This window comes from Denticeps clupeoides, chromosome 2 (assembly GCF_900700375.1).
Source record: "Denticeps clupeoides chromosome 2, fDenClu1.1, whole genome shotgun sequence".
Lineage (NCBI taxonomy): Eukaryota > Metazoa > Chordata > Actinopteri > Clupeiformes > Denticipitidae > Denticeps > Denticeps clupeoides.
Genome location: NC_041708.1, coordinates 38,326,564 through 38,341,051, shown reverse-complemented (window position 1 = coordinate 38,341,051; position 14,488 = coordinate 38,326,564). Strand labels below are relative to the sequence as shown.

Below are 14,488 nucleotides of genomic sequence, written 5' to 3'. Positions count from 1 at the left end.
GAACTCTTTAGTGGACCCTGCAACTGTTCGGTGTAAAGTGTTTTGAGTTCTGGCAATCGGTTTAAGTTCTCCCCCTTTTCCCTGTTTTCGTGCCATTGTTTATTTATCATTAATAAATCCTGTTCCCAGAATGGCCCGTCTCTGTGCTTCCTTCCCCCGTCAGCTTGCCGATGTGACCTTATGGTCACAAAAAGTAGGGTGATGAATGAGTTTTGGTATGTTTGGTGCAATGTAATAAACATACTTGGTGCAGACTATAGGGTTTGAATGATCAGATTAAATTTTTTATGAGTATGCTAACAAAAATTATAATATGCCATCAGGACACTGCAAATGAGCCGAAAATTGCAATCATCATCTTGTGAATCAATAGACCATTTAACAATGACAGAAATAAATTGTCCGTTAAATAGAACCTTTCTTAAGTGTTTCTAAATCATTCATATTTTCAAACCTTCAAATATTAATATATGGAGGGTTAAAAAAAGGTTAAATATACAAAATATTTACAATTACAGGAAATATGTTCATTACTAAATATCAGTTAAAGGCACATTTTCATTTAATTAATAGTTTAGCATCTTTTGTACCATCCATATAAAAAAAAAGAACACCAGCAACATTAGAATGAACTGGTACATGGTTCATTCAATGAAATTTCAAGGCTTTACATTTACATTTACAGCATTTATCCAGAGTGACTTACAATCAGTAGTTACAGGGACAGTCCCCCCCCCCCCTGGAGACACTCAGGGTTAAGTGTCTTGCTCAGGAACACAATGGTAGTAAGTGGGATTTGAACCTGGGTCTTCTGGTTCATAGGCTAGGCTACTACCACCAAGGAACTGCAAAGCATTTCATAAACTTTAAAACAATTAAAACCGGGTAAACATTTCATCACTGCTGTAACTGTCGTCATTGACTGATTTCCCTAAAAATGCCACCAAAGTCGACAGTGTGCTGTTGGGATCCAGCAGGTTGACAAGGGGTATGTTCACACCCCTCCCTTGGAAAATGACGTTTTGCAGAGTCATTGCTAACATGGAGTCAATTCCCAGAGATGTAAGGGACGTGTCCTCATTCAGATCATCGCTTTCAATGTTCAGAAGCTCGCTGAGCACTGACCTGAGGTATTCAGGGGGTGTGGTCAACTGAGACTCGGTTGGTTTGACCATCTGATCAGTGAATTTGGACTTCATGAGTCCCTCCACAATAATGTTAGACAAGCGCATAGTGAGTGATGAGTTTTGAGAAAGAACATTGTGACTCATTTGTGCAAAGTTAAACTTACAAATAACTTGCTGGGGTTTGTTCAGGAGAAGACACTCCTCTAGGGATCTGTGAATTTCATACACTTCCATGACTGGCATGCCTCGGGCCTCAAGAAACTTCTGAAAATGTTCTTTATTCAGCAGGAGGCCCAGATTTAAGGCACCCCAGTTGATGGACTGTGCAGGAAGTCCAAGATTTCTTCTGTAATGACAGAATGTGTCCAAAAAGGTGTTGGCTGCAGCATAGTTGGTTTGAGAAGCATTTCCAAGAAAAGCGGAGATGGAAGAATAGCACACAAAGTAGTCTAAACTACAGTGCATTGTGGCATGGTGCAGATTCAGAACCCCATTCACCTTTGGCTTCAGGACCTTCTCATACAGAGACTTATCAAGAACGTCAACCAGCCCATCATGAAGGACCACTGCACTGTGGAAGACTCCCTTGACTGAACAAGTGGGAAACTTTTGTCCAACGACTGTCATGACATGTGCTACCTGTTGAGGATCTGAAACGTCACACTGCAAAGATGAAACCACAGTCCCACTTTGATTCTCTATAGTCAAGATCTCTTTTTGCATCTCAGGGCTCGGGCTCCTCCTAGAAAGGATGACAATGTGGCTTCCCCCCCTGTAAGCAATGAACTTCACTGTCTCAAAGCCCAGCCCAGTGAGCCCTCCTGACACAATGTACACAGAATTCTTCTGAAAGAGACTCTTCGCTTTGGACGACAAGGGGATATCTGACTGGGCACCCGTAGTGTCGTCCTTCTTCAGCACCACAACGTGAAGGGTCCTACTACTAAAGTATGACTGGGAGTCCCCCACAGGCAAGAGATGTATGCTTTCACCAGCCCCCCTTTGAAATGTAGCATTTGGCAGACCTACTGCTTTTCTGTCAAGATGCATTGACTTTAGCCATTTGTAAAGTTGTGGCTTGTGTGCTCTTAGTGATCCCTTTTCTGGAACACTGGACATGGGAATAGTCTGGATGCGGACACGATCATTTCCAGCCCTGAGAAGTTGTGAATCAAAGGATGATGTCCTTTCACACACAGCAACAATATGTAGGATACCAGGGACTTGGCAGGCTTCATTAAAAGCATGTTGGTCAAATGGTGGCAGGAGAACTAAAGCATCAGCTTTGTGTCCATTCTGGAGGGTCCCACGTATGTCAGTGATGGTAACAGCATTCCAGCCAGACTTATTTGCAGTTAACATCAAGACCTTGAGCAAGCCTGAATCTGGGACAGAGGACAAGATGCACAACCTTTGCTGCTGTTTGACCTTTGGAAGACTATCCTGTAAAATTGTCCAAGAAAGTGCATAATATGACACACAGGGAATGTCCCTCAGGTACGGAAGCCTTTTTGTTTTGTAGCAAGCGGCTGCAGGAATGATAACTTTAGAAGAAGCAGCTACAGGGTAACAAGAAGCAATGTGGTCTCCCACTTTCAGGTTTCTCACGTCCTTCCCCAGGGCAGTGACCGTACCACTGAAGTCCAGAGCAACAAGCTTGTGGTTCTGGTTGGTGTGTTCGTTCCAGTACATCGTCTGGCCGAAATTCAGGTCAGACACACTGACAGGAAAGTAGTCTGAGGAATGGACGCATATTTTTCCTAGCTGAACTTCCACGCTTTTGTCAGGAACAAGCAACTTCTCATGGTCACAATAGGCAGACAAGCTGGTCATCTTGTAAGGGTCTGCAGTCTGCAAGATGAAATTTTCAACCTGTGAAGTCTGAACACTTCTCACTGTGCTACTGTTGACCAGAACTGGTGTGCGAACAATAGAAGGGCTCTGAATCTGGCCATTATTCACCACAAGTTCTGGGTATTTCCTGCAGGGATACGAGCTAAGAATGTTTGCTAGGGCTCTAATATCCTCAGTCGATACAGAGCCAATGTCGATCAATTGAAAGGAGAGATGGGATATTTCAGCTGCACATGCCCTTGTCATTCCTGACAACACAAACCCAGAACTGATGTGGTCAACGGTGTCATCTGCACTACGGTAGGTTACTGTTCTGATAGATTTGGGGAAATTAATCGCTTTCAGTTCTACAACTATCTGTCGAAACATCTCACAGGTCCTTGTCACATTGTCCAAGATGTCATCCACTTTATTCATGGTTAGATCCGCGTCACCCCAGACAAATAAAATTTCCTGGAAATGTTTCTTCACATCCGGAATGTTCAGTCTGGACAACAGTCCTTGAAATCCATGGCACATGAGATCTTTGGCATGTGTGAAGGAGATGTAGCGAGATGCCGGGTTCAGGTGCTGCTGCAGGGCCTTGCAAACCCCAGTCTGGTCAGAGAAGACTAAGGCTGTCTGGGCAGCAACAGATGTGATGCTTTCTGAGATGACGTTGAACTCATTATGATAAAAGTACTCCTCCAGTATTTGGTCAAGACTTCCTGTATATTTAATAACCACATTCTTGATTTCAGCTAAAACTCTTCCAGCTTTGTTTGTGAAACAGCCAAAGACCTCAATGTGGTCAGTTCCCATATTAGTGGATTTCAGGTAAATCGCCATTTCCTCCTCTAAGGAGTCAAACACAGTCAGACCACCAACTGAAACAGGAAATCCAGGTCTTGCCAGAAAGTTCTTTGCACCCGTAACTGGCACAAGTTGCATGACATAATCGAGAAGCACTGGGTGAATGCAGTAGTCATGCAACTGAGGAAGTATTTCTTCTGGGACTGTAACAAAAGAGAGAACCTCTCTGTATTCTGGCCCATAGTAAACATCTCCTGTGTTTCTGAAAACTGAACCATACTGAAAGCCTCCCAGACTTAGATTTCTGTAGAGTTCATCAGAAGTCATTACGGCAGGGCATCTCTTCAGAACCAAATCAAGAGAAATACTTGGTTCTTCAATCAATCTTACTTTGTGATGTGCAACATGTCCAGAAGCAAAAGTGGCTGTGTTTGAATGAATTTTAAATGCTGTATCAGGCTCGGTTGGATCCAGGGTGACTTTCAGAGACAAAGTGTTCTGGTTCAAAATAAACGGTCTTTCAAAATGAATGCTGAGCTGGAGAGAGCTAAGAGGAACTTTCGGCTTTGCATGAGCCATGACTGATGTTAGGCCGAGTTCAACATGAAAGGCACCAGGAATGAGGGCAACATTGTTGTTTTTGTGTTCATGCAGGTATGAGAGCGAATCAGATGACAAATCACAAGTAAATTCAGTTCCGTCCTTGTCCATCTGAGTAAGAAAGCCACGAAAGCCTTCAAAACCCTTCAAGGCTTTTTCAGGGTGAATTGGTTTCTTGACTCTGTCAAAGTGGTAGATTGGTAGAGCTGCAGGGAGGCTATAACAGCCGTTATAAAGCTTGGTCCAGTCTATTGATACCCCACACTCAAAGAGTCTGCAGATGATATCAAGCATTGTCTCATGATCCTTGTCTGGCTGTACTGAGGACAGCACCACAGTGTCCTTCCCTAACGTCTCCAGGATGTTTCTCTGCAAAGCTCTTCTTGGACCTATCTCTACAAAGATCATGTTCTTCCTGTCTTGGGTTGCTGCTGACTTCAGCGCCATCTCAAATGCAACTGGTTCACGGATATTCCTGGACCAGTATGTGCCAGTGCAGAAATCATCCTGAGAAGCAATCTTACCCGTCACAGTTGAGATTAAATCAACCTCCAAGCTGTTTTTCTGTAGATGTCCTATATTCTTTTCTATTTCTAAAAGAATTGGATCCATCAGATGGCTATGGTACGCAGCAGCAACATCCAGGACATGAAGAAACAGATTCTTCCCTTTGTATGAGCTGCTCAGCTTTTGGTGGAAGCTTTGAATAGCATCTGCATCACCTGATAAAGTGCAGGATTGAGGACTATTGTATGCAGCTAGGCAGACCTTCCCTGTGTAAGCCTGGAGAAGCTTCAAGACCTCAGATACCACGATGTTTCCAACCACCAGCATTTTACCTCCCGTAACTCTGCTCTGCAAAGCACTACGGTAATGGATCACCTTCACTGCATCCTCAAGGGTCAGCAGACCTGAGCAATGGGCTGCAGCCACTTCTCCAACCGAGTGTCCAAGAACAGTGTCTGGTCTAATACCCCAATGCTTTAAAAGTTCTGCAAGAGCAACCTGAATGGCAAAAAAGGAGCGGCTGAATAATGTCGGGTTTGGAAAAATCCTCATTCTGCTCAGCATCATTTTCCAAGGTGTCCACCATGTTAAACCTTGTGTATTTCTGGAAGAGCCTCTCAACCTCTTTGACTTTCTCTCTGAAGACTGGCTCCTCCTTCAGCAGCTGCCTGCACATGCCTCTGTAAGTGACCCCGTTACCACAAAACACCAACACTAACCTGGGGTCTGGCAGCGCAGGCACAATTCTTTTATTAAACGCGGACGTGAGCTGATGTTTCAGATCAGTCAGTGACGATGTTCTAAACGCTCTTTTGTACTTGTGTTTGAGATGGCTTCTCCTACATGTGGACGTGTACGCCAGAGTTTGTAAATTATCTGTGCTCTCAGCACGCAGCAGCTTACTGGCTGTATCCTCAATCATCATGGTAAGAGATTTTTCAGAGGCGGCAGAAAGTACAAAATACTCCTGTGATTTCCTAACTATTGGTAAGGAAGCATGTGTGCGTACATGTTGAGTAACAAGAGCATGAGCGTTTGTCCCTCCAAAGCCAAAGTTATTGATGCCTGCAACCAATGTGGCACCACCAGCATTTGGCCATTTCTCCACTTTAGTAGGAATCTTTAGACGTAGTGATTTAACATCAATGCTAGTGTTACTCTCAGAGTAGAACAGAGACGGGACAATGGCTTCATGTTTCATCATTAGGAGAACCTTTATGAGTCCCGCCACTCCTGCTGCGGACTCAGTGTGTCCAATGTTACCTTTTACAGAGCCTATGCACAGTGGCTCTGATCCGAAAGGCCTGACTTTAGCAATAATGTTGGAGATGCTACCTGCTTCTATAGGATCCCCAACAGGTGTTCCAGTCCCATGAGCCTCCATGTACTGGACATGGTTACACTCAGACTCTGTAGAGTACACACTTCTGAGAAGTTCTTCCTGCTGTATCTGTGAAGGCTTTGTCATTGGAGTGATGGTGTGGCCATCTTGGTTTACTGCTGTTTTGCTAATAATGCCCCAAATGTTGTCAAAGTCTTCTAATGCCTATAAAGCACACAAATAGGTTTATTAAAAACATTACGATAATCACAATTGATTACTGACATATGTAATGTAATAAAAATCTTACTTTATTTAAAGGCTTTAAAAGAACCATTCCACAGCCTTCTCCTCGCCCATATCCATCTGCATCGCTAGAGAACGGTTTGCTAGTTCCATCAGGAGATATCATTTTGGCTTTGCTGAGAGCCACAAAGATTGGTGCATGGAACATGCAGGAGACACCCCCACACAGAGCCATCTCACAGTCTCCTGAAAGTGGAAAAATTAACATGATCAGATCATGCACCAAAGCCTAGAGTGGTGATTCTCATGACTGGTTCTGAAAAAATTGTACAACACAGTAAATCACTAATAATCACACATTCACATTAACCCTTTTAGTTTAGTACTTGGAAGCATAAAGTAAATGTATGCAGTTTAAAATTAAAGCCTGATTGTTCTGAATCAAGATCAGATTATAATCTGGTACAGTATGCATGATGGATGTTATTCCTTTCTTACTCAGATGCACCCATAACATTTTGGTCCCCTCATCAGATCATATGACCTTTTCCTATTGGCCAGAGTCCAGTCCCTGCGCTTCCTTCAAACACATGACTATTTTATGACCACACAGATATTTAGTCCCAAGTTCATGTTGCATCTGGTGTGTGTGGAAATGCTTTTATATGTTCCCCGCAGTATGTTCCTTCCTAATGTCTACAAATAATTTACATAATTTTACACTGTAATCATGCCTTAACCAGCTGTGAAAACGTACCTTGTCTGATGGCCTGACAGGCCAAGTGAAGCGCTACAAGGGAGGACGAGCAGGCAGAGTCAATTGCAAAGGAGGGACCGGTGAGATTGAAGGTGTAGGAGATACGATTGGCCGCTATGCTCATGACAGCACCAGTACCGGTCAAGTGATCAATAGAATTCTGGTGGAGGTTTGATGCACTAGATTCAAAGTCTCGGTTCATAAGTCCTGTAAAGGGGATTCATATGGATTTTTATATGAATTTTGCACATATCATATAAGATTTGCAAATCTCTTTGGTAGGGTGGTGTAGGATTACCCAGGAACACCCCTGTCCTTGTCCCGCTGGCCTTTTCCATGGGCATTCCAGCATTTTCCAGGGCTCTGAAGGAACACTCCAGCAAGAGCTTATGCTGGGGATCCATCTGCTCTGCTTCAGCATCAGTGATTCCAAAAAACCTCTGATCAAATTCATTCAATCTGTTTCATAGAAAAAGAAATAGTTTTAAAGCGTAGCTAAATATTGTAAAAAGCAGCTTATTTTTCTATATAATATTAGTTAAATATTCTTGATAATAAAATGCTTTACCCGTCAATAAGGCATGCTTTTGAAGTCCTTGATTTGCCAGGTTTGGTTTCATCTGAATCGTACCAGTAGGAAGAGTCAAATCGCTCCTCTGGGATTTCTACTGCGCAGTTCTTCCCTTGAACCAGGACTTTCCAGAAATTGTCCAGTCCCTCTCCTGCAAATTATTTATAAAAAAAAAACATTGCTAATCGTCACAAATGTTCTCTCAATTGCTGTGTTTGAATGTGAAATTCACTCACCTCCAGGAAAATTGCATCCAATTCCCACCACAGCAATGGCGTCCATACTGGCAAGACCAGTCAGAACGTATCATCAGTGGAAGTGAACTTCCAGAGAGCATCACATCTGCAATACAGAGACACTTTTTATACTTATTCTTAATCTCATGTTAAAAAGCTAAATATTAACCTTATAACAGTTGATAAGAAACAATAAAAACATTAACTTTCCATGCTTGTTAATGTTTAGAATTTCCCTGTAATGAAACTGCAATATATCACATGGCCGGGTTCACTTCTCAGGGATCCACTGCATGTGTCTCGTGGCATCATTTTACATTTACTCTTATCCAGAGCGACTTACATGCATGCTTTAAAATGTCCATGGTAGAAATCCCTCGTTTAATTCACTACGAGGTCTCTAAATACATTAAATGAATAACTCAGAACCCAACTGTTTTTCTTTTAATAAATATACTAGTGCTGAGTGGCTGTTATTGATTGCGATTAATCGCATTGTTGTGTAATAGATTCAATATTAATTTCTAAATTCTTTCACACTACAATAATTGTAGCAATGAGACATTGTGGAACTTAACTTTTAGGTGCAATTTTCCAGTGCAGATTAACATAATAATAATAATAAGTTAAAATAATAATAGAGACTATATTAACATCAGAACAGTATTTTGACATACATTTTAATGAGGCATAAACTTGCCCAGCAATGAAAAAACATAAGGATTTTAGCTTGCGGCTCTTTCATCCTTACACTATGGCTTTCTGTGGCTTAGGAAAATAATTAATAATTTAAGTGTATTTTATTTTTATTGTAGTTAGAAATTAGAAGATCATTGTGATCTTGTAAAATTAAAATGCAATGTGCTTAATTTTGTTGCTCAAAATATGTATCACAAATACATGTGTATTTGCCACCCCTTCTGGCCACGCCCACCACAGTTGTTAATCAGTTTGTTCAATTTGAGTCTGATGCATCTTGGGGTGCGTAAACAATTGTTTGCAATATTTAGTGTGTAATGATTTTAAGTTGATAAGTTGTGTAGAGTTAGAATGGCACCGTTAAGTTCGGGTGACCAGATCTCCTCTTTTCCCTGAACACGTCCGGCTGGGTTTTATTTCTTGTACATGCATATTCCTGCTAGTAATAAATCAATGTAAAAAATTGCATTCTGGTGGCGTTCACCTCCCCCAACCCAACCGAACACGTGCAAAACCCCGCCCTACCATGTACATTGCGAAACATGAGAAAACAGGACAGTGTGAGAGACAATGTGTGTATGTGTGGATCACTGCGTGTCTATGCAGCAAAATAAGATTTCAGTGTGGACGGGCTTTTATTTAATTTCTCCAGGACATAAAGTTATGATAAATCTTTTATTGGTTCAGTGGAGCATCATGATAGAGGGAGAACGTCCCAAAAAACTACAGAGAACCGGCTTTGCAGGTTGGGATGAAAAACGTGCTGGGTTGAAAACGGAGCTGAGGAAGGCGGCGATAGTCGTGGTTTTATATGTAAATATAAAATTGTTAGATATGGAAGAGTCTATTGTGATCAGTATGGCTATGGTATCAATACGGCCTTATGGTGTTGTAAGCAAAAAAGGGGGAAATCTCCTAAGGAATACAGTGGCCGGGACCTACCAAAAGTTGGCAAAGGAAGGAAACGTGGTGAATCAGCAACAGGGTACTTTACTTTACTTTTTACTGTACTTGGCAGACGCTTTTATCCACTTACAAGGAGAAGACACCAGCAATTCCCATTCGGTTTCCATAAACTGTGAGTTACAAGGGTATTGGGTGACCAGAGCTGAGTGATGCACAGTTGTCTGATTCAATAAAACAGCGAAATCACATTTCGAGGATGCCTGTCCTTTCCCTGGAGAAGACATGGCACAAAAGGCAAGCTGGCAGAAGCAGGGGGACGCTTTGGTTCCTGGCAACTGCTAACCGATAATTTAGCATGAAATGAACCAGAGGGTCCCACAGCCACCACCACCGTAACAACTACAGCTTCAGGGATCTTCAAATGGACCAGTAGCATCATAATTCACATGTTATGTAGACCATGAACCTGGACGAAAATCTGCACTGTCCAGTACCTCCAAACATGGACAGATGCTCTATACTACACTTTGGACTTCTCTACAACTGTAGGACTTTTTCTCTTCTTGGACAAATCCAACCAACCCTGCACTGACACCACTTGTAGGCTCACTCTACGCCTGGAGGGGCGTCCCTCTCTGTATCACTCCTTCCCAACGTTTTGGGACGTGCTGGAAGGATCTGCTCAGAATTAGGTAGGATTCTATCATGGTTTCAGTCACATGGTCTGCTCCTCAGAAAAGTGTGACCTCCAACAATCAGCCACCTGACCGACAAGTTGACCCATACAGCAGAAAAATAAGGGACAGTCCCTCAGTACAGTAGAAGGAAGTGCTGCATATAATTCCCGTATATATATATAATAATTAACTGGCAGCTCGTTAATGTGCCACCAGGACGACGCATCTCCATCTGGCGACTATAAACCCCCTGGACGCCTGCGGCCCGCCTGGGGACGATGGCGCGCTGTCACACCGACTGCGTGGAGAAGCCGGTGTCCGCGGCGTTCGGCCGACTGGGCCGCGCCGTGGGGAGACACCGCTGGCCGTTCCTGCTCCTGCCGCTGCTGCTGTCCGGCGGCCTGGGCGCCGGGTTCTACTTCCTCGGCGCGCTGGAGACGTCGGACGTGGAGCGCGACTTCACGCCGGTGGACGGCGCCGCCAAAGCGGAGCGGGAGGAGGTGCGGCGCCTGTTCCGGCGCGGAGAGAACTTCTCCACCCTGCGCCTCGACACGGAGGGCGCGTTCGCGGCTCTCATCGTCACCGGGCCGCCCGACCTGCTACAGCCCGGCGCCTTCCAGCAGCTCCTCGACCTGGACGCGCAAGTGAGGAGCATCCGCACCGAGGACAGCAGGTCCAACTTCAGCAGCCTGTGCGAGAGGACGCACGGCGCATGCGCGCCAAACGCCGCTTTACAAGCGTTCAACTACAACGCGAGCGAAGTCGCGACCAAATACGTCACCTTCCCCACCAACGACGGCGTCTTCCTGGGACAGGCCATCGGCGGGGTCACGCTCGGAGCCGACGGGCGCCAGCTGGACAGCGCCCAGGCCGTCCGGCTCTTCTACTTCGTCCGAGAGAACGAGAGCGAAAGCGCCGCCTGGCTGGACGCGTTTATCCGCACTTTTTCACAGGAACCTGCCGCCCCTGAGACGGTGAGGCCTCCAGAAAAGGCGCGGGTTGCCATGGCAGCGGACGCGGTTTCCGGCCGTCTGATTGGCCATTTCACTTGCTCGGTAGCTCCGCCCCGTTCAGTTCACAACTGAGGCGGGAACTCGACAGTACAATTTCTGACGGAAAAGGATCTAAAAAAGTGTTTTTTTAATATTCCTTAAAGCCTCTATGTAGACATTTGGTGTTTAAATGAACATCACCAACTCGTTTTAATATTAGCTACCAAACAGAGCTGGGGAAAGCGTACTGTTTTTTTACTGCATCATTTTTTATGTTGCAGGTGTTAGTGTCCTACTTCACGTCCATATCAAGAGAAGAAGAATTTAAGAGCAGCTCAAAGAGTGTGATTCCATTCTTTTCCATTACCTATTTTTTGGCAATTACCATCTCCATTATATCATGTTTACGGTATGTAAAAACGTCTGGTGGATATCATGAATTTCATATATAGCCGGAAGTGAATATTTCTGAGGGAACAGATCTTTAGTTTGTGATTTATTTCTAACCATGTTCTTGTTCTTTATTTACTCAGAATGGACTGTGTGAGGACCAAGGTCTGGGTGGCCGTCTTTGGTGTCCTCTCAGCCGGCCTGGCGGTGCTGTCCAGTTTTGGCTTACTTCTGCTCTGTGGAATGCCATTTTCAATGACTGTGGCAACATCCCCTTTTCTGATTCTTGGTAGTATTTCTTAATATTTCATTGCTTTCAGAATTGCTGTACATCACCAGATTCACCAGAACGTTCCTGACTGTACTGTGAACATCCCCAGGAATTGGTGTGGACGACATGTTCATCATGATCTCCTGCTGGCAGAAGACGAAAGTCAAAAATGAAGTTGAAGAACGCATGGCCGACACATACAAAGACGCCGCGGTCTCCATCACCATAACGACTCTGACTGACGTCCTGGCCTTCTACATCGGCCTCCTGACACCGTTCCGCTCAGTGCAGTCTTTCTGTACGTACACCGGCACGGCTCTGCTCTTCTGCTACTTTTACAACATCACCTTCTTCGGCGCCTTCCTGGCACTGAACGGGAAGCGGGAGGAGGCCAACAGACACTGGCTGACCTGCTCGGTGGTTCCATCGCCAGAAGAAGTCATCTCTAGTATCCACGACGCTCCCAGAGAACAATCCAAATGCAGCAGTTGTAATGTAGGGGGAGCTTATGACCCTGACACGGGAACAGAAGAAGAAATACCCTGTAATTACTTCTTTAAAAAGGTTTATGGTCCATTTTTGATGAATAACTTGACGAAGGCATTTGTGGTTTTGTTGTATGCAGGATATCTGGCTGCGAGCATATATGGTTGTTTGCAGATAAAGGAAGGCATTGATCTGAAAAATTTAGCTACAGATGGATCATACGTTAGCAGCTATTACGACAATGAAGACAAGTACTTCTCAGAGTACGGTCCAAATGTCATGTTGATTATAACAGATAAAAACTTTCAGTATTGGAATGAAATTGCACGCCATAATCTTACCAGCTGCATCAATGAGTTTGAAAAATCTGAAATGGTTCAGAACGGCGCGATTATATCTTGGCTTCGTGCATATGTCGCTTACGGAAACACAGCTAGTTTGAATCTTACAGATGAGCGCGTGTTCCTCCAAAACTTGCCGCCTTTCCTCCAAGTGTCAGGGTTTAGTCCGGACGTTAACATCTCAGGTGGAACCATTCTGGCCTCTCGGATGTTCATTCAGACAGTCAACGTCAGCACTGCGCTCGATGAGAAGAACATGCTGAACTTCATGCGACAGACGGCTCTCAGCTGTCACTCAGAGTTGGCCGTGGAGCTGATGGTGTATCACCCCGCGTTTATTTATTATGACCAGTATGCTGTCATAGTTACCAATACCATCCAGAACATCGTGGTTGCTACTCTGACCATGCTGGTCATTTCTCTTCTATTGATCCCGAATCCTCTCTGTTCCCTGTGGGTGACGTTTGCCATCGCGTCAGTGATCGTAGGAGTGGCGGGATTCATGGCGTTCTGGGACGTTAACCTGGACTCCATTTCCATGATCAACCTAATCATCTGCATTGGGTTCTCTGTGGACTTTTCTGCCCACATTTCCTATGCGTTTGTGTCAAGCCAGGAGAAAACAGCGAATGAGAAGGCCATAGAAGCCCTCTACCGCCTGGGGTACCCTGTAATGCAGGGAGCTTTGTCCACCATCGCAGGGGTTGTGGTGCTGGCGGCAGCTCCAAGTTATATTTTCAGGACCTTTTTCAAGATCATGTTCTTGGTCATTTTGTTTGGGGCGGCTCATGGCATCGTGTTCATCCCCGTGTTCCTCACCTTCTTTGGTGCTTGTGCTAAGAACCATGTTGAAGATGAGCAGGAGAAACAACAGAACAATCTACAGATGCAGCCCACTGTCGGGCAATCAACACAGCCCAGCACACAAGTGTCTGCTCTGAATTATAAATTCCACCTACAGCTCAATCCTGACTGTCCTTAAACTGCTTGTAAGATGAAGAATGTTACTGTTATGTATTATATGTGAAGGTTTCTTTTGTGTACAAATAAATATTTATCATTATACATTTGCATTCATTATGATCACACAAGCGAGATTAAATCTGTTAGATTTGGCAGCAGCCACTTCTGTGCAATTCCTTTACATTTACATTTACAGCATTTACCAGATGCCCTTATCCAGAGCAACTTACTATCAGAAGTAACAGGGACATTCCCCCTCTGGAGACACTCAGGGTTAAGTGTCTTGCTCAGGGACACAATGGTAGTAAGTGGGGTTTGAACCTGGGTCTTCTGGTTCATTGGCGAGTGTGTTACCCACTAGGCTACTACCACCTAATTCATGTTTGCTACTTTTTACTTATTGACCTATTAACTAGAAATAAACCAAAGAAAAGAAAATTGATGGACCCATATTCAAAATGTTGCCGGTTCACACTGCTCCCCGGGCGCCTGTCATGGCTGCCCACTGCTCGGTTAAATACAGAGGACACGTCTCACCATGTGCTGCAGTGATTCATAATGTTACGTCCCTGGGTGCTTTGTGCAGGGAGTAGTTATGGGGAATCTCTGTTTGCCATTCCGTGTGTGTTTTTCCTTTCCTTTTTAGGTGTGTGTCTGATTGCTGGCTAATCTGCCATAAGAAGATACCCGAAACAACGGCTTAATGCTCATGGAGGAGTTTGGTGTGGAGAGAGAGATTGTTGGAGTTGATG

The 14,488-nt window shown here is 44.3% G+C and overlaps 2 protein-coding genes across 2 annotated transcripts; one reads left to right on the top strand and one right to left on the bottom strand.

The window, feature by feature from the left end:
- Window positions 1-299: 299 nt before the first annotated feature.
- Window positions 300-11,272, bottom strand: LOC114784756 (highly reducing polyketide synthase SAT13-like). The gene is given in 8 exon segments (XM_028970405.1): window positions 300-5,390; window positions 5,392-6,426; window positions 6,512-6,693; window positions 7,205-7,411; window positions 7,503-7,663; window positions 7,773-7,926; window positions 8,012-8,117; window positions 11,075-11,272. Coding segments are annotated over 7 exon segments (6,300 nt in total). The 5' UTR covers window positions 8,058-8,117; window positions 11,075-11,272; the 3' UTR covers window positions 300-875.
- LOC114774925 (patched domain-containing protein 3-like) lies at window positions 10,540-13,755 on the top strand. Its single transcript, XM_028966433.1, has 4 exons — window positions 10,540-11,267; window positions 11,567-11,694; window positions 11,819-11,964; window positions 12,056-13,755. Exons 1-4 carry the CDS (start codon window positions 10,572-10,574, stop codon window positions 13,753-13,755), a joined length of 2,670 nt encoding a protein of 889 aa, XP_028822266.1. The 5' UTR covers window positions 10,540-10,571.
- Window positions 13,756-14,488: the final 733 nt, after the last annotated feature.

Excerpts from the sequence above, each read along its gene's own strand:
- LOC114774925 (XM_028966433.1), top strand. The coding sequence starts at position 10,572 with ATGGCGCGCTGTCACACCGACTGCGTGGAGAAGCCGGTGTCCGCGGCG. Across the intron at positions 11,695-11,818 it reads TCCATTATATCATGTTTACG|AATGGACTGTGTGAGGACCA; the intron begins GTATGTAAAAAC and ends TTATTTACTCAG. Across the intron at positions 11,965-12,055 it reads ATCCCCTTTTCTGATTCTTG|GAATTGGTGTGGACGACATG; the intron begins GTAGTATTTCTT and ends GAACATCCCCAG.